Genomic DNA, 20,429 nt, shown 5'->3' with positions numbered 1-20,429 from the left:
ACCGGATGTGGCACGGATGTGTTAAGCTGTTGGACCAACTCACGCTCAAGGTCAGGACTTAGGAGGAGAGGAAACCTCAGTAACATTGTCATGAACTGTCCTTGAGGCAACCGTCAGCCTGATCTGTGGCCTTTAAAGATATTTTACTTCTGTCCTCAGCTCCCAGTCTTTGGATACTTTCCTCTTCTCAAAGAAGCCTTTCTGGGTTCTTCTTTTTTTTTGCGCTAGTCAACTGAGCAAAATGTGTCTGGTTGTTGTTTTCTTTTTTTTATTTTGTGCGTCTCAAAATCACAGAGTAGCTTTCTCTTGTGGGTGTCTGTCGCCACAGTGTGTAATTTCTCAGGAAGCACACAAACCACAGCCAGCAGTAGTAGTCGTGCTAAATCACGAATCATCTGAATGTGTTCAACTCATTTGTTTCGGCTATTTTTACAAGTATGGAATGCTACTTGACAGACCTTTGCTAAAATGCTCATGATGATGAAGCTTTTGTTTTTCACATTGTTTTCCAAGGCTCATCAAAACCTCTAAAATCTCCTCCACACTCCACAAGGACATGTTGTTGCTGCAGTGTAGTAGTGGCTACAAATATCCATCCGCTTTACTTCCATGTTTGGATTGAGTTGAGCAAACCGATAGGAGTACAAGAAAGTTGTTTTATAGAATAAGATAATCTACCCTTCAATGGGCCATCGCCACACCTCATTATTGCTCATTGGCATTAAGGTAACTTTTAAGTTAAAGGGGTTTTTGCTTATCCGAATTGAGGCTTTAAGGAGAGAGTGTGTCATGTGCTGTACAGACTGTACAACCCCCTGAGGCAAACTTATTATATTCGGCTATATTTATAAACTTGACTTGACTTGAACTTTTATTAATTTTCTTCTGCTGTTGCCAAGTCACTTATATCTTCATATTCGTCTTTTCATCAGGAAACCAAATATCATGTTTTAATTAGATACTTTTATAACAAAACCACTGTTTGGTTGAACCACTGACAATACGTGGACATATGGAACCTGTGACGAGGGTCAACACATTCAAAATGTTTGGGAACCACTGTTGCAATTGAGTCCAGTGTCTGCAGAACACATCAAAGGACAATGCGTATTTATTCAACGGACAGGAAGAGGAGTACTCTCCCGCAGGTTAGGCGGTGCAGTACGTGGTCCTGAGGTGGAGCTGCACTGTGGGCCCCACTGTGCCTCATGATGCAGGAGGCCGTGCTGTCGCAGAGTTGTCAGCTGTGGGCTGACGATCGTGTCTCAGCTGCTGTGGGCTGGGCCTCCAATAGATGGGAGGAATCCTTAACACCAAACACACACACACACACACACACACACACACACACACACACACACACACATCTCGGTTGGGCCCCCAGTGGTCTCGTTCCCATTTGCTGTGACCAGATAGTGTTTCATGTCTCAGCGGGAGGAGAGAGGAGGGGTCACAGTCACCGGCATGAACACCTCTGCTCTCCTCACTCAGCCGGTAATTGTCTGGGACACACGCACACACTCAGGGATCTCCACTGGAAATAAAAGAGTGTTTACACTCTCATCTTTCATCTCTCTGTCTCTGCCTCCTCTTTCTGTCCCTCCCCAGCCAACGAGAAGATTGGCGACATCAATGGCTGTCCCAAGAGCCGTTCTCAGATGGTAAGTGACCTTCTAAGTTTGTTTTGGCACGGCGTCGTGAAATTTACCTCTGTGTGCGAACACTTCTTTGATGTCCCTTCTCACCGACTCATGTGACTCTCGCTGGGAGCTGCGGCCCGAGACTCACTGGTGAATAGTTAGTCCATTTATTTTTACTTTTGTGGTCTTGCGGGCTGCCGTCCGTGAAAACCTCTGGCTCAGGCCTCTGGCAGTTGGCGCCCAGTTGAAAGCATCGCAGGCTTTGGGGCCAGTTTTGCCTCATCTTGTTACACTTGCAACAAGAGAGAGTGTTCCTCTCTCATCTCCAGGAGTGAGAGCAGGCAGGGAGCATCAGCGCTGATGACAAAGAAAACGTTTACAGACAGTTGTGATGTGATTTTTGTCCTGAGTGACATTCAGCAGATACGTAAGTGGGATTTCCTTTGTATCGCCGCTGGTGAGATTTTGGTATTTTCACAGTTTTGTGCTTTCTCTGTGGGCAATGAGCCGACAGTGCCCAGAGCAGGGCTGCCCTCCGCTGAATGTGAAGGGGTCGTAAATTGGGCCAGTGTGCCAGCTGAGGGGGCTATTTTTGGCCACCAGCCAGACTACTGAAGCGTCTCAAAGCAGAGAGAGAGACACACGCCCATAGTCAACAACTGGAGGAGGAGGTGGAGACACAGCTGATCGCTGAACCCTTCCTCTTCATAGCAAACATGGACCCACTATAGTATACTTATGAGGACATCCTGATGGATTCCAGTGCTTTTAGTGTTTTAAAGTGCTCTGTTTACATGTTTTGATTGTGTGTCTGTTTCTATGTTCTGCCATGTTATAAGTTCTGGCGCTGATTTAATTATGTCTTGAAGAACCTCATGGAATTCTCTACCTTTTGTAGATAATAACTGACAATATAGAGCTCCGTAAATTTTGTTACACTAAGCAAAATTCAACATAGTATGGTCATCAGCTGGCTCAGGTAACTTTGGGTTTTCCCGCCCGGCTACGAGCATGTTCATGTGGAAGAGTCAGAGTTGTTAATCACAAGCGACGTCATCGGAATCGTGAAAGACATACTTCATGGGAAATCAGATCCTTATTCAGGAAAATTTGAATATTTGTGACAGCAAAAACAAATATTCGTACAAATAGTGGTGTGAGAATGTCTTGCGTCTTTGTTTGACGATGAATTTGTTTCTGTATGATGCAGAAAGTTAAAGGTAATCCAAGACAGTTTATTTCTGCCAGAGGAGAGAGGAGAAGAAAACGAATGCCTGATAAGGTTTATCTGTACAAAATAATTTACATTTGCATTCATAACTTACTGGAAACTAATTAACAGCGTGTGGATTGTTTTTCTAATAAAAGACAACAGAGGGCATAGTTTTTATTTCTACTTACCAACACGTCTCCTCATGTTATGCTGTTGGGAATGAAAGAAATTGTGCACGATTAAAAATGCAGATTCTAATCGCCATTGTTATATTTAGTTTCATAAACTATCCCAGAGTGAACACATGGGAAGTCTGGAACGTGATTCTACTGACCTATGAAAATGTGTATTGCTCTTCATTACTTGTCACTTGATGGTAAAGTCGGTACTTTTGTGCCATCATTTTTCCAGTGAGCGGATTGGTCAGCAGTAGGGCTGTTGGCAGGTTTTGATCTGATCTTCTGATCTGATTTCGGACCAGATTTGCCCTGAAGCGAAGGTTACCACATTGATCTACCCCATTTAAAAGTGAGACAGCCACTAGAAGTTCAACATCCTGACAGAAATACATGCACTAAGTCCCATTTTAAAATAGCCCCCCTCCGTCTCCACTTCCTGTCCCAATATTAAGCCTTTACCCATTAGCGCTGATTACGCCCCCCCCCCCCCCCCCCAGTCGTCTGTAATTGAACGTTTTGCACTCTTTGGTCTCAGTGATCTGGGCGTCTCTCGGATTGGTATCTGTGGTTTGGTTGTGCTGTTATCAACCTCCTGCGTTGCCTCTTTCACATCCAGCCCCGCTGTCATCGGCAAACACAGCAGCAGCTTCATTTTTTTCAAAGACAAGAAAATTGCAGGATACTCACGAGACAAATCAAGTAGTTCCAAATATATAATGTCTGTGACTGTGTCCCGAATGTTCACAGACGGTGTGTGTGTGTGTGTGTCAGTCAAGAGGGGGAAAAAAAATTTAAGTTCACATCCAAGCAATGTGATATTGTTTGTTGGACAGTGGCTGTCAAAATATTTCGCTTGGATAAGCTCAGATGTTGCGTTGTGTGTAAGAGTATTTTTGGATCGCTGCGTATAATCTCAATAGGTTTATCAGCTTTAAAGCAAAATCTGATGCACTCAAGCGGTGCTAAGGGCAGGTGCAACCGCAGTCATTATGCAAATGTCTGCTTTGTGTGTTGTTGTACTGTCAAAACAAACAAACACACACACACACACACACAGGTCCTGAGAGTTTAGTTGGCAGCTGGGGTGGAGGAGTGTGAGAGCCCACTTTTACTGCACTTGATTTCATTGCTTTCAAACCCCCAAAGCTGCTGCCAATTACCACCACTTAACTTAACCTCTGTCTCTAAACGAATAAACATGGAAATAAGCTCCGTCAGTGGAATAAATGTAGCACTCTCACCTCTCTCTGATGCCGGCTGATTATTATGCTGGCTAACCAGGCCGGAGTGAGAGGCCTGTTTTTACAACTGTCACATCCTCGTTAAACAGACCTCCATCGTCAGGTCAGTCAGGCTTCTGTGTGTGTGTGTGTGTGTGTGTGTGTGTGTGTGTGTGTGTGTCTGTGTGGTTCAGCCCAGAGCGAAGGTGTTGAGTTGACACTGAGCTGTTAAAACCACACAGGAAGCCACGCTCACACAAAGGCACACAAACAAACACACGCACACACACACACACACACACACACACACACACACACACACACACACACACACACACACACACACACACACACAGGAAGCCACGCTCACACAAAGGCACACAAACAAACACACACACACACACACAGGGAGTCTCGGCCAAGCATCCCATGCTTAGACTACACTTTTCGATATTGAGGAAGAAAGAGTGGAAAACAGACTGGGTTTGTAGTTATTGAAAAGGGGACATATCATCCTCATTTTTAGGTTCATACTTGTATTTTTGGTTTCTAATAAAACATGTTTAAATGCTTTTATGTTCAAAAAACACATTTTTTGTATATTTTGAATATACCTGTGTTCACCCTCCCTCTGAAACGCTCCGTTTAAGAGCCTGTCTCTTTCGTCCTCCTCCAGAAACTGTCTGATGAGCCTGCGTTTGTGACATTGGAAGGGGAGCCGAATCTGAATGGCTCTTTTTCTTATCTCGGCACGAATATAACCCAGTTTTATCATCTATTTCACTCTGGGACCATAGTTTACTCAATGAACATCGTGCTGTATTGAAGAAGACTTGAAACTGGCGATTGAGACCATAAACTCATGTTTACAATGGTCACTGAGGTAATAAATGAGGTGAGAAGTTTTCTGTTGACTGTTTTTTGCGACGAGAGAAGTTGCCCCCTGATGGCCATTTCAAAAGAATGCAAATTGAAGCATTTGCGTCACCTTTCAGACCTGGAGGTTACTGCCTGGCTCATAGGCACTTCAGATACCCAAATGTGCACAAGCACTGAAAATGTGGGTTATTTATGATCTGTCTTCAATTGTTCAGAGTTTTTTTTAAATAATTCACCTTCAGGTGCAGTGTCATTTAGCCTGCTTGCACACAGTCTGTGTAGTTTTAGAGATACCAGATTCAGACTGCTGGGTAGATGGTTGCCTCTTTGACGTAGATGAGTGCTGACACCCAAAATATGTTTTATTAATGATTCAATGTGCTGGTAAATGTTTGATCAAAGGGAGTGGTACTTTCTCTCTGTCTGTGTGTGTGTGTGTGTGTGTGGTAGATACAGAGAAATCCCCAACTGCGTCAGCTGGTCAGACGTCACGTGATCACAACCACAGAGCAATCACAGCTGCTGTTTCTAAGCAACCAAATATACCAAACCTCAAATCTTAATCGGAGGGCACAGACCTTTTATCAGAACATGTAAGACGGTTTGTCTTCCTCATGACGGCTGTGGCGCCCTGGGCAACAAAGACACTTGACTGAGTCGTGTAGTCCAATATTTCAGCCCTGCAACAAAAGCTTTCCATGAGACTTGTGACCACAAGATGCACGGTAAGGTATTCGTGTTAATTTGTCCACACAGACATACCGTGCTCGTTTGTTGCAGAAGTAAGTCATCTGTTAGTAGTAACAGTTAGTCCATTCATAGCACAGTTTTGTTAATTATACAGGAAATTATTCCAGGAAGCTCAGCCTTGGGGAAAAAAACAACCTCTTTTAAACTCAAATAAATTCTTCTGAACAAGCAAAAACAACACAAAAAGTGTTTTTTTAGACGACAAATTAAAGCAGCTTTGCTTTAATCTTATCATGCAATTTTGTTGCAGTTAATCAGGGAAATGTTGAGGATTTTTTAGTTTTTATTTGTGAAAGCAGACCCTCAGCCTGAGGATAATTAGGAAAGTTTAAAACTAACATAACAGAATATACGAATGATAATATATTAGAAGATAACAATAAGAAACATGTAAATATTCTGAATTCAATGAGGAAAAATACAAACTGACCATAACATGATTACGTACATGAAAAAAGAAAATGAATTAGCAGAAGCACAAGACAGAATATGCTGCCTGATGTTGACCTGTGTGATCTTTGCATCATGATGTGTGTATCATAGCTGCTGGTGCATCATATTTTATCAATAAGGAGTGAAAACCAGCACTTCCCTGAGGTGCTGAAGCCTCTGAGTCTGCATACATTTTTCAGTCAAGAGAGAGAGAGTTATTGAGGTGTAGTTGTCCAAGTTCAGCAGGTGAGCTGGTAGCTGTAATCTGTGAAACCTCCCGAGAGTGTGAGGGTGTGTGTGGGCAGATACCTACACGTTTAATCACACAGTCATACAGACGCTGACGGCACGTTGTCTCACAACCATGTTACGTGATCAGAATCCACAAGAGCCAGCACTCAGAGAGTCAAATGGTGGAGCGCTTTCGGCAATGAAGCTGGTGTCGTCACACTAGAGTCAGACCGATAGATCAGAGTTGCAGCCTAGTTTTGGAGGTATCAGTCATAGAGATGTCCGCCTTCTCTCTAATACAATTGTCCAAAAAATACATTAAAAAACAGCAATGTCTCTTTCTACAGGTTAGAAGAAAACATATTCTTGATTTTGGGATGAACTGTCCCTTTAACACTCAAAGTTGTTGCTTCTCAATATGAGGTTTTGCAGCTCTTGATGCTCTTGATGCTTCCTCTGAGGCATTTTCATTTTGACAAGAATTACGTTTCTACATTTAAATACAGAAATGAATTACTTAAGATCAGTTATCAGCAACATTGGTTTAGAAATATCGACCTCAGTATCAGTCTTCAAAAGCTCAGTCAGACACGTAACACTCTTGCTCACACTCCCTCCCTCCCTCTAGCTCTCCCTCTCTCTCTCTGTGTTTCACACACACACACACACACACAATCACACGCATACAACAATAGCATCCCTGTGTTGGGAAGAAGTGTTTGTTCAGAGGTTGTTGGCTGGCCAGACCGCCCCACGCTGCTGCCGGAGCAGAGCAGGAGGTGACGGCGGCCTGGATGGAGGTGTGAGGCCTGGCAGAGCAGATCACACAGATCACGAGCAGGTAGGAGCTACCAGTGGGGTCCTTCAGCGCTTGATGCTGACTTCTCTCTGGGCTTGTTTAGAGGTATTTTTGTTCTGATGAGAGTATTCTCTTCAGTATTCTCTTCACTGGTTGTGTGTATTTGCATACTTGGTGCATACTGCTGAGCATTCTACTACGACGACTTTTTCTTGAGTGTTTTCATTCATCCATCAGTCTAAACACCAAGTTCGTGGAGAACAGAAGATAAATGAGCCGACTACAGCGTCTTAAACCTCAAGGCCAGACTCCTCACAGTAATTCGACTTTTACAGTAACCTATATATCGTGATATTTCTTAAGCGACAGATTATAGATCCATCGATTGGTCTTCTATTTCAAACAAAGGTTCTGTACAGTAGCTGGTGGCAGATTGTTGAGTTAAATAGTGTTCCTCTGGCTTCTCTGAGATCTGGTCCCTGCATGTTTTAAATAGCAGGAGGTTTCAGTGTGTATACCCCCTGGGAGGCGGGGCTTGGGAGCATCTCAGCAGGGGCGGGCCTGGCATTTGTGATGGGGTATCTTATTAATGAAGCATGTTTTCTGCAGGCTGCTGCTATTTAAACTCCCAACTACCAGGGAATTTGGGCCATTAGGGGAGTGGTTCAGTCACTCAAATGAAGTTTCGGCCTCTGGGTATGTCGATGGGGATACTGGGGTATTTCAGAAAGGTTTATTTTTAAAGAGTGTTGGTATTCAGAGAGAGGGTGACACTCTGCATTCCTACTGTTGCCACGTTTTCTGCTGTATCACCTCGAAGGGCAACATATGTCGGCCATTCTAACAGCTGTTTCTGGGGTGAGAGGTCACGGACATGACAGCAGGGGCAGCACTGCTGTTTCAACTCAATCCGGCAGCCTCTTCACACACTAACATGTTGCATGTATGCAACGAAAATTGATATGGGAAAGGTGTAAGTATACATTTAGTCGTAGAGGATAGAGGTAATAGCATTTGAGTCTTAGATATATAGCTAATAGTGATGTGGTAGTGGGTGTAATTAATTGCATTGTGGTATATTATGATAGTGTGGTAATGGGTTTAAATTATAGAAAATGTGGTTGTGGACATTTAGTAATCTGCTCGAGGGTGACTGATAGTAATACTTTAGTGGATGTCATCACTAAAATACAATAGTAACTAAAAGTAATGTGGTCGTGGCAGTGGTGGAAGAAGTCATCAGATCCTTTACGGAAGTAAAAGTAGGAATACTATGGTCTGTAAATACTCCATTACAAGTGAAAGGCCTGAATAAAAAATGTTACTTAAGTGGAACTACAGAAGTATTATCAGCATGTACTTAACATATCAAGAGGAAAAGTACTTATAATGCAGAATGGCTCTTATATTATTGTAGAAAATGATGCTATTCTGTTTTCATCACCAATGAATACATGTGACACCATTTTAATATTGTGGTTTGTCAATGTGGAGCCAATTGTAGATACTTCTAGATTAGTCGTACAGTATTGCATCATAGCATACACGCATATCATGTGTTTTTATATGTACAAAATAACTAGTAACTATGTGTTGAATAAATGTTGGGTAAAAAGTGCTATATTTTCCTCTGAGATGTAGCGGAGTAGAGGAAATTTGGTCCTGAATGTCACTGCTCGGATCAGCAGGAAAAACGGGGAGCAAATATAACTTTTAGAGATGCCCCGATCACTACCGTCAGTTGAACGTCGATGAGCCATAATGACCGATGCAGATCTTGTTTTGTTGTTGTTGTCTTTTCCTATAGCATCTGATAAACCAGAAATTCAAAATAATATATTTTTACTTTGCCATTGTCATTTATTTGCATACAAACGCACAAATCAAATGATTAGTAAATGAAAGATTGTATTTTTACAAGCAGTCATTTTGGCATTAGTTTTAGTTATGTATTATTTGCTAGTGTGGGGGGTGTAGATGTGTGTAGCACCACAGAAGTAGCAACAATGGATTTCGAAACATTAGTCTGTGTCCTGAATGTCCGTATCTAACTCGGACGTTCACGTATTGTAATCGAGGCGAATGTAAATGAGTTTTTACTGCAGCTTCTCGCCTCACAGTCAGATACTTCCTAACCGGAGAGTCACAGAGAGAGCTGTATGCCAAGCTATATTTAGTCAGCGCATATTAAGTGTAATCTTGCCATTCATCTTCAGTGAGCAGGACCCTCCCGGCTGCAGCCCTCCTTTACAGACGACACAGTTCATATGTATTTTAGTTTCGAAACCACCTGGAGTGTTACAGCTCTATATCTGTACTCCCTTGGCTGGGAGATTACATTTAAGATGTTGTACTTTAAAAAACGGGTTAGTTGTAAGTACATTGTGGCAGATTAGCTTCAGTGTGTTGTAAACCTACTCCCACTGGTAATAAATGTCATGCAAAAAAAGATGTAGTGGCTCTTTAACCTTTGTGCACACTGTAAAATGCTTTTAAATGTCCTTTTCAGTCTATTCTTCAGTAAATTGCCGAGTACCAGGGTGCAGGCGGAGCGTCGGCCGTGCCATGTTGATGTCTTTTGTGCTGTACCTGGTGTGTTTGCTCATCGAAAACAACAGTTGGTCAACTTTGATCGCGCGTCATTAAGCCGCAGTGACTCTGCTTGATGAACAGTTTTATTTGGTTTACTTTGTGATTACGTGGGCCAGCCCTGCAGATTCGCTGTATAATGGGTCACATGGGCTCTAAACAAAGCCCGTCTGCCTATCAAATCCTCTCGCAGTCCGGTGACAGCTCAGCAGTCTGCTCAGGTTGCCATGGCTGCTGTCACTGTGTCTGTATAGCTGGTTTAGCCTCTCTTGGTGCTCGGCTGACAAAAGTCTGCTTGGTTTGACTCGTGTTTTGACGATGTCACCATGTGGCCAATATTGCATTGTTAGCTTTGCACAGCAGGATGTGATCGAGTCAGTCACTATATATAAAGGATTCCTGTCACTTTACAACACTGGTATATGTTTTATGTCTGCCAAATTTGGGACCATTTGGTACCACTATCCCTACAAATCTCTTTGTATGAGTCTGAAAATCAGATTTTAAGTGGAGGGGAGACACTGCTGTTGACTCGGGTTTGACTAATAGGGTTTCATGGTGATATCTATCTATTAGGAGAAGCGTGCAAAAGACAGCAAGCATGCTTCCTCACATTATACAAATATGCAAATCGTAATGGAAATGCGCTGGGTGTGTTGTGTTACAGCTGTGTCTGTGTCTCTCTGTCCAGATTGAGAACATCGACGCCTGCCTCAGTTTCCTGGCAGCCAAAGGAGTCAACATCCAGGGGCTGTCTTCAGAGGGTAAGGTGGACTCCTGCACTTCTGCTTTCACTGGAACCGGAGCTGTAGACCCAAACCAGACCAGGCCAGGCCAAGCCAGGCCTGTGCTATGGAAAAAAAGATAAAGAACGAAGCATTTTTATTGGCAGGCTCATTTGCCTGGACACACTACATTAATGCCAGACAGTACACATTAAAACATGTAGGCTCAGCAGGGGCTAATGTACCAGAAAGACCACAATAATGCAGTCTTTAAATGTGGCCTGCCTCACAAAAAGAAGGATGTTGGCTTCAATGTTTACATCATATTATTCACACCAGGAACAATGGTAGTAATGGTATTAACACGACGAGTATTATCATTGAGTACAACAGTGAATCAGTGGACTGCAATGTCCCCTAACATCAGTCAGTTCTCGGTTCAGAGTACACGTTCTCAAGTATTCTCTCGAGACTTGCAGTCCAGGAACATGCAAGTCAGATACATTAGAGAACCAAAGCCTCGTTTCAACTAGGGGTGGGAATCGCTCGAGATCTCACGATACGATATTATCGCGATACTTGGGATACGATATTATCACGATACTTTCACGATACTGCGATATTCTGAGTATTGTGATAACATATATTGCGATTTATTACTTTTTTCAACTTCAAATTATGTCCCCAAAGGAAAACTGTGTCAACAACATGTTTTATCTGAGTTCTTTCTCTGATGTCTCCATCTTTGTTTCGACCAACTTCCTACCAATCACGCACGCAGACCCGGCACCTCTGCTGACCTCACCAGAAAACAACTCGGCACCATCGAGTGGACTGAAAAAGCAATTGATTTGATTTTTAATTTTTTTTTAAATAGTTTATAAAATAAAAGATCGATACTTGGCGTCCGTGTGTCGATATAATATCGCCACGCAAAATATCGCCATACTGTGCCATATTGATTTTTCCCCCCCACCCCTAGTTTCAACTCAAACTCTGTTCACTTAATTGCCTCAACACCAGATGAGGGTGCTAGCAAGTCAGATTATGTCTTGCAAACAATAAGTAAACAATTCCCCCGAAAACTACCAGAAGGCTGTAGCATTAAAGTGAAAACATGCAGTGAAGGACTTGACATTGTTGTACGGCTGCAGTGGGCTGAAGGTGAATGTGAGCATTTAAGTCAAAAGTACAAATAGTTTTTTGGTCACAAACTCGTCAGCTTTGGAGTTCACTGCCAACTTAGCGTGCGTACGTATTAATGAGACTTTATGCTTGTTACACTATATAGGAGTAAGCGGGCGATAAATTCATTTGTCATTATCATAATAAAACAACAATATTGAGAAGTCCACAACAGCCAGTAAAAGCATATTAGCTTTAGTTTCTTTGCACAGAACGGCACTACAGCTGTCATTTTGCACGACTGAAGTGACTTATCTCTCCACAGCTTTCATCCTCCACTTTTTACTTTACTTATCTACCTTTTTCCTCCTTCTCCTAACCTGCTTTTTTCCTCATTAACATGCCACATTGTCCTTCTCCCTGACCCACAGAGATTCGGAATGGTAATCTGAAAGCCATCCTCGGCCTCTTCTTCAGCTTGTCCCGCTACAAGCAGCAGCAGCAGCACGCCCAGCGGCAGAAGTGCCAGCCCTCTCTCCCACCCAGCGCCCAGCCGCAGGGCACACACCCTCCATTGAGCCAGCAGAGCAGCGCCCCGGCCCAGCTCGGCCACTCTACGCATGGGACTCCCGCCCTTACAGCCCAGAAAGCAGCACAGGCCGAGATGCAGTCCAGGTGAGTCTCTGGCAACTGGAAATATATGGAACGTAACCTTGAAACTGGGTGAATGGGTTTTGTCACCGTGTTCTTCACTTTCTTGCTGTTTCTGTTGTTCTAATCCATCATTTTGTCATCTCTATCCTCCTGTTCACGCCTCCTGTCATTTATAACTGTAAACCTGACCTCTCTGTCCTCTTCCATATCTCTCTTTTTCTTTTCCTCTAGGGATGGCTCTCAAAGTAAACTGCTCAAGTTTTCCCTTGGTCAGAAAAAGACCTCTAGGTCAGCTTCTTCAGCCTTTCTTTTTTTTTTTACTCCTCCCTCTCTTTCCTGCTCCTCCACACCTCCTGTCCCATCTTTTACTGGAAATAGGAAGGTAGAAATTGCCCCTAATCAAGGATAAGGTCTCTTTCGTACTGCAATGAGTTTCACGTTGCTTCTTTGTCTGTGATTAAGGGCAATCTCTACCACAAGCACTATCTAATATGCATGAGTGGTAGTGTTTAGCAGATAGGAACTAAACCTCCAGGCTGCGTTTTTGGACAGCCTTGTCTGTCTGGCAGCGCACCTCATTTGCCAAGCCTGCTAAATGGGCAGTGAAAGACCTTTAGATAACCCTTAAGTAAGTGTGTGTGTGTGTGTGTGTGTGTTTGTGTGTTTGCTTGACAAGCACATCCCCCATGTAATGTGACATTAATAATTAACGCAGGAAGAATCTGTGGCTGGTATGTGCCTCTATAAAATGTGTCGTTTAAATTTTAGCTTCCGTCTGCGTTCACATTTGCCTCTTTTTCAGCATGCAGTTTCGTATTATGTGATGATGCAACTTGAAATTGGATTTAAGATGTGGTTTTGCATGCTGCCCATCCCAGATTCTGTTTGCATTGCACCTGCCCCACACCAGCGCCTCTCCAAAGCAATGCAATGGCCCCACCCTCTGGTCAGCATGTGTAACTACAGGATGAAGAGCTGGGATTCTCCTGGTGCTCACCACCTGCAAGAACCACCTGGCTTTTCTGACATGTTTTCTTTATAAAGGCCCTCACCAAAAAAAATTCATATTTCTTATGTAGCTGCGTTTAACAAATTACTTTACTGTCACTGTCAGTAAATTTAACTTTTAATGCATTTTAAAGAGCTGAAAGGTTTTTATAAGGCCTATTTTATTCGTGGACAGACTTCGAATTTTCTCTTTTTTTTATTCAAAAATGTGTGAAATACATGCCTTGAATAATTAAATCTACCTCAGTTTCTGAGATTATGCGCACTAGAATTGCACAACGATAATAATCGGAGATTCCTTGCACGTCAGAATAATTCAGTCAGGTGCTGAAAGAATCAAATGGAGCTTGCAGAACACACAAAACCCCGGCTGTAGACCAAATTCAAATTGATCTGTATTTATGCCAACATTTTCTGCAAGTGGACGAGGGAGCAATGCATTTCACGTGTGGAATTTATAAAGCATAAGTAAAAGGGTTCCTCGCGCTTCCATTTGCAATAATTATTTTAAATAAATACCGCAAAGTTTTCATTTGGTAAGCCGAAGCCTTTTCTTTTGCACTTTTTTCCTGTATTTGACTTTAGAGAATATAAATTGAGAGGCAACTCTTGTAGAGATGCGTTCATGTTAGTTTTGACCCATTGCCATTTTTTTTTTTTACATATATCCATTACATAGATCATTTATTTTATACACGGCCATATCCAAAGGGGGAAGGCAGTAGACTGACTGGCCCTGCCATAATTCAAAGCCAAATGATCTTAGGCAGCTCTTGACGAAATAATGTGGTAAAACCCATTACTTTGCAATGGCCAGATAAATAAGGGCCAGTTTAAGTGAATGGCATGCCGGAAATGAGAATGTTTACAATGTATACAAGCGCTAAGAGAGAGAGCGCTGTAATCTGCTTATCAGCATCTGCCTCACAGTCCCAGGTTGATGATGATGATGTCGCCGGCCTGTGAATTAGCATTTCATTAGCCGTCTGTGTGCCACGGCCTGGTCAGATTACAGCTCAGCTCACGGACCTCACCAAAGGCAACAGATCGTCTCACAATATGGAATCAAGGTGTCATAAATTTCACCAAGGCTTATCCGAGGCCAGTATTTCCTGTCTAACCCATGCGGGGAAATAAAGGAGCAGGACGTGTAATCTGAGGCTGTTGAGCCCACACCTCCCCTGGGACCCGTCAGCCCGTCCAACCCACTCGGAAACGTCCACGCTGCCGTGAGCTCATCTGTCTCCATTAGATTAGAAAAAAAAAGTTTATATTGTGAATTAAGTACATCAACTTCCTTCGGCATCGACTGAGGTCACCAGCTGCAAATTCACAACTTGGAAAAGAAGTGATGAATAAACATGCCCATTATTTCCGGCAGGCTGCTCGTATCCTTTAAACGGATCATAAATAACTTAGTGATAAGAAACTATCGTGACTTACTGTTCAGACAAACAGCCATTGAAATTCATTCTTCATCAGCAGTTGCCTCTGCCTGAAATATACGATGTTATAGCAGGTGTTAGCATCGTGTTGTACATTTTAGATGGCACATTGTGCTTACAGGCTACAGTAACATGAGGAACACCCTTGTGCTGCTGCCCTGTTCACTGACTGTAGAAAATCTTCACGGTCCCTGTCTTCTCAGTTCGACTCAAGTGATACCCTCCTGTTTGAATTCAGAGGCTGTAGGCTTTGTCCCAGCAAAGTGTGCTGTAAACCTGCAACTAAACGAAAGAGTTCCTTCACTGTGTAAGGCTTTGTATCGAATATATTCTTTCTACATTGCTTCTCTCCCTCCATCAGACTTCCTGGCCCCTCAGCGAGGGTGTCCACTGCCGGCGGTGACATCCCTCCCAGAGGCTCGGTCAGTGCTGCTGGGAACAGACGCAGCCAGGGCTTCAGTGACAAGACCAAAGCCAACTCACACCTGAACAAAGGTGAGGACGTGAGACAAGAGAAACCTCGCAGATTTAAGATGAATTGTGAATCTACTCCTCTGGGTGCCTTTGGTTAGTAGAAAGTGCAAGTTTGCTTATTGCATTTAGACCAAGAGAAAGTATGAAACACTGGGCCAGAAAGTAATGCTCAGCATGCGATGCTGCATCGAAACAACTGTGTCCTTTCAAGAGCAAACTCCTCCTTTTGATGTTTCAGGTCAATTCAGTTAACGAAAGAGCGTTTTGTTCTCAGCTCGTATAACAAGCATTCAGTTGTTGCAGCTCAGTGACTGTTCTGGACAATGTAAGTAAGGAAACATGTCTGCCTTTGGACCTGTGTATTGTTACTGTTGTAAGGACATTGTCACCGTTTTAAGGTGAGGTGACGAGCTGTGATTTATTGGACAATGTCTTTCGATGTTGCTTTGACCTCCATTCGATGGCTGTGCTCAGACTGTGTTCATCCTCGCAGGGTGAGAGGGTTACTCTCGGTGTGGATAGATCCCATCTGAACCGTTTACAGCATTTAGCTTGTGTTTTTGAGTTTTAGATTTTGCTTAAAGATGGCATCAAACATGTTGAAACATCAATTCATCGTTGTTGTTTTTTTCTTCAGTTACTTGTGAGACTTTGTTGTAGTTACTACAAACCAAAGAGATTCATTGTGATGACGATTGTTCCCATGCAAATGTTTTTTTTCTTTTTTTCCTCATAAATCATGTCACTTTAAGTTTCTTCATCTCTTTACTATTTCATTGTTTTCTTTGTGTTTACCAATAATGATAAGAGAATGTTTCACTCTGCTGCCGCTAGAAATTCTGAAACCTTTAGTGTTGAGGAACAGCGCCCTCTTCCTGTTGTGTGAAACAGGAATCAATGAGGTAGGAAATGGGGAAAGGGACATTGGCTTCCCCATTTCTTACCTTTTGAGCCCGCGGTCCAATTTGCTGTCGCAGTGGTGGGATCCCATCAAAGACGGGCTTTGTTTCTGAGGAATTGTGTTCTGGTACCCATGAGGCTTGTACCTTAAACTTATAAAGACTGAACCAGATATTTTCGAGCACTGTTTCACATCTTTTGTCCTGATGATTCAACCAGGAGAGTTTTGTTTTCAGTTGGAGACAGAAATGTACTCTCACGCGTTTATTTTAAACTCCTCTGACCCAGTTTAACTCGCTCTGCCCAGTGTTTGAGTTCTGCAGCATTCAAACTTGTGAGTGTGTTTGGCAGTATATTTAGTTAGAGCGGTGTTGTCACAACTCAGAAGGCCAAGGCTTTATATAGACTGTGTTCGTGTTGCAGTCTAAACTCATTACCCTGCATTGGACAAAGAATTCTGACCGCCTAGAGAGAGAGAGAGACATAGAGGGAACGCGTGTGTGAGAGAGAGACAGAGAGAATCGGTTGTCCGTGTTTAAAGACAGATTGACAAAATAACTGGGAACACTGTGAACAGCACTGTGGGACACTTCTTCTGATGTGCGGCTCCATTGGAGATGGGGGAGTTTCAAGGGGACAGTGTTGTGTTTCTGAGCGTTTGTGCATAATATGTGTGGGTTTATGAACAGTGGTCATGTTAAAGGAATAGTACGACATTTTGGGAAGTTCACTTTCTGGCTGAGAGCGAGCTGGGTAGATCGAAACTACTCTCATGTCTGTGTGCTAGCCACAAGTTAGCTAAGCTTAGCATTAAAACTGGGAACAACACGTTGTATTTTGTTTGTTTGATCCATACAAAAATGAAAAATAAAGTACAGGTTGTACCGGACGGCTGTATGCTTGTATTTTGATGGCCCGGGCAGTGACCTCCTTGAGCCTGTCACCTTGTGGTTGCGAGGCTGCTTTGTGCTAAATTAAACTTTCTGGCTGCCGGCTGTAGCTTCAGATTGATGGTACAGAAATGAGAGTGTGATATCCATCGTATAAATCTAACCCTGGCTTTAAATCAAATCAGCGAATTTCCCAGGAAGCTGAAGGGCTCTTTTAAGGGTGCTCAATACCTAATTCAGAACATATCTATTGCCTCTACATGGCTCTGAAACATGGCGGCGGCTGAGCCAGCAGCTAGCAGCTAACGATGCTAGCAGCACTAACTATGTAAATAACGACAACAGTGCTAACAGAGCTAACAGTGTTTGTTTACCCAAAGGTTAAACCAGAGGGTGGGCGACAGAGTTATCAGCTGTAACCGCCACATGAGCTCGCCACTTTGGCACATTCACATGCACTAAAAGACACATGCGGCCGGTCTGGCTGTGTAAACAAAGCACAGAGGAGCTCGGATTACAACACACACGGAGATACAGGGACTCTATTCATTGCAAATAGTTATTGCTGCAATATTAATGCTTTGAATATTGTGTAGAGAACTTTTCATATTAAAGTGATAGTGGTACGTGTAGCAGTAGTAGCAGTATGTGATAGCAGTAGTAGTAGTGGCATTAATGTTAAGAGGTGTCACTTGTGCTTATCACCAGGTGAGTGCGTGACGGGTGAGTCAGCAAAGTTTACCAAGAGAGGACCAAAGCTCATCTAGAAATCAGATCAACTTCGTTAAAAAAAATGAGATGGTAAATGTACCATACCATGTGTATGTGTGTGTTTATATGTTTGTATGTTTGGGAGCAGCAGACCATATGATTGGCAGCAGGAAGTATGACAACCTCTTGTCGACACCCCCTCCTTCTTGCCTTGTTGTTGACATGCTGCCAAGTCCCTCCCCCCTGCCATACCGTCCTCCTCCTCCTCCTCCTCCTCCTCCACTTTCTGAATGGCCGGCCATGGTTTGGGACTCTTCTCTCCTCTCCTGTCCATCTCCTCCTATCTTTTCCATCTTTCTCTGTTCCTCCTGGACGTTTGCAGCACCTATGAGGTTTGTCAGCTCGCCCTTGTAGACTGCCTTGAGCTAGTTCTGCAGCTTATAGTTTCAGATGTAGACTTTGAGCTTTGCAAAAGTATTGCAGCAGATTTAGTCAGTGTTGTTGTTATAGTTCCTGGAATTTTCTGCATGTTTGAGGATGTCAAGTCAGTTGACCTGAACTCTTTGTGAATAATTAGGTTAAAGTAATGAGGTTGAAAGGATATTGATCAGCTGGTATTCAACTTCTTGCTACAATGGTGTGAAACTGACCCTGATTTAGAATTTCCTTTTGTTACCAAGGTGTGTCAGTGTCAGTCTAATATTCCAGTTTAGTTTTTGCCTCACAAATGCATGTTGTGCACTTATCTGCTACACCTTATATAGTCATACATGCATGTTGTGAGACAGTGTTGCTGCAGGTTCAGATGGTCAGAGAGGCACCTGCAGCTTCTATTGTGAGGCCAGATCTGCTCTGTGTCAATGGCCCTGACACCAGAATGGAGTCGCGTTACAGCAAAGAAACAGACCTGAATCTTCTCTTCTGCTCCGCGTTAACACAAGGTGACAGCGTCTGGGTGTCCACCAAGTGACACAGAGCAGAGAGAGCGGGGGGGCACCTGTGGCTGTGTGTTCGTGTATGTGCACGCTTTCTGCCGTCCATGTGTTTCTGTGTGGGTTTGCGCGTCTGTATGGCCGGTGCCCTTGCTGAATGAATAGCCTTCTGATGAGCCGCAGCGTCGCTGTTTGAGTGTATTCATGCGGAGGAACTTTAAAAAGTGTCAGTCTCCGCACAAAAGCCGGCTGTCCCTCTCACTTTTTTGGAGCACAATGACTGAGGAGGGAGAGAGAGCGAGAGAGTGAAGGCTTCTGAAATCACAACGTGATGAGTAAGCATACACCTGCAGCCTCTAACTTTGTGCCAGTCTGATGTAGTTTGTGTCGATTTTGCAAATTAAATGCCTATGAAGGTGTCATGAAATAAACCCGACCAATGAGGGAGAAATCCTCTCTGCACCATGGGTTTGAAATCAAAAGCATGCTTTCAGTCTTGTCATACAGACTTGTGTGTAAGAAGGGCATTTTCAGGTCAGCAATGTTGGTCCCTGACCAACTGACAAGGTTAAGCTTAATGTCTTGTGACCGTGACAGGGGTTGGAGTGCTTGTGGTGTCTAAACGGTGACAGCTGACGCTACAGCTAATGCGTTTACTGCTCGTCTTTTTATGTGCAAGTGGTCACACTGCATTGTATTTGCTCTGGTCACCGGTCCCGACGGTTACAGCGCTTGAAGTCGCTGAGCAGAGCAAACATCCCCCTCTTTCCTAAACTTGACATGCATGCACAGACATGTGAACACACACACACACACACATATACAAACACAGAGAAGAGTGTTGACACTTGTGTGGAATTACACGGTTTTCCTCGGCTGTAGACGGGCATTAACTCAAAGGAGCACTTGCACAGACACACGAGTGTGACGATCCATGAAACGAGTTTCGGGTCCACTTCGGCTCATTTCCCAAAATGCCTTGATGTTATCAGGAGGCTCTGTAAAGGAGTAGGCAGAGCCTGAGACAGCTTCGGAGAGGGTGAGACAGGTTTTTATGGCACACAGGAAGTGGAGTGGTGGTCTGTGATCCTTTCCCCTTTGGGCACTCCACCGCTGTCATTTTCTGCTCTCGATTTTATTCTGTAATGACTGCTATAATTAAGCAGTTGAGTAGTAAACACTGAAATTCTTTCAACATGTTTCCTCAAGCAGACAGCTCGACCAGCACTGTGAAAGAGGGGCAATTTGCTGATTAATTCCAGGATTTTGGCCCAAGGCTGCACAGGACGGGTCATTAGGTCAATGTCCCATTCTTTGGTCACGTTGAGACTTTTCTGTGTTTATTTCTGAAGAAAAAGTGCTTCCTCAAGTGCATTGTGGTTGTTGTCATAAATTGTCAGGGTGTTTTGTTTTTTCAATCTTAAAATGTGAATTTGAGTTTACACTTGCTGATAAAGAAGATGCATTCAGCACTTTGTTTCCCCCAAAATGTAATCTAACTTGTGGCCACTTCATTAAATGTCAAAATAGCAGGCTCAATTGCAAAACAGCAGAAAGGTGTGCACCGTAATCTGACTTTGGCACTTCTTTTTATTTGTAACGGACCAAAGTGTTGAACCATGTCTGGAAACCT

The 20,429-nt window shown here is 43.3% G+C and overlaps 1 protein-coding gene across 1 annotated transcript in view; it reads left to right on the top strand.

Moving 5' to 3' along the window:
- Nucleotides 1-20,429, top strand: part of nav2a (neuron navigator 2a) — a gene marked incomplete at its 5' end in the record, with an annotated part of 101,737 nt that overhangs the window by 26,149 nt on the left and 55,159 nt on the right. Inside the window, 5 exons of the mRNA XM_079290654.1 lie at nucleotides 1,609-1,661; nucleotides 10,624-10,696; nucleotides 12,214-12,457; nucleotides 12,668-12,724; nucleotides 15,251-15,384. Of these exons, the coding sequence (XP_079146780.1) occupies nucleotides 1,609-1,661; nucleotides 10,624-10,696; nucleotides 12,214-12,457; nucleotides 12,668-12,724; nucleotides 15,251-15,384 (561 nt within the window). The remainder of the gene's footprint in view (nucleotides 1-1,608; nucleotides 1,662-10,623; nucleotides 10,697-12,213; nucleotides 12,458-12,667; nucleotides 12,725-15,250; nucleotides 15,385-20,429) is intronic.

Source organism: Melanostigma gelatinosum (assembly GCF_949748355.1).
Source record: "Melanostigma gelatinosum genome assembly, chromosome: 2".
In the NCBI taxonomy this organism is placed as follows: domain Eukaryota; kingdom Metazoa; phylum Chordata; class Actinopteri; order Perciformes; family Zoarcidae; genus Melanostigma; species Melanostigma gelatinosum.
The sequence above is the reverse complement of the archived record's forward strand: the minus strand, read 5'-3'. Positions and strand labels throughout refer to the sequence as shown.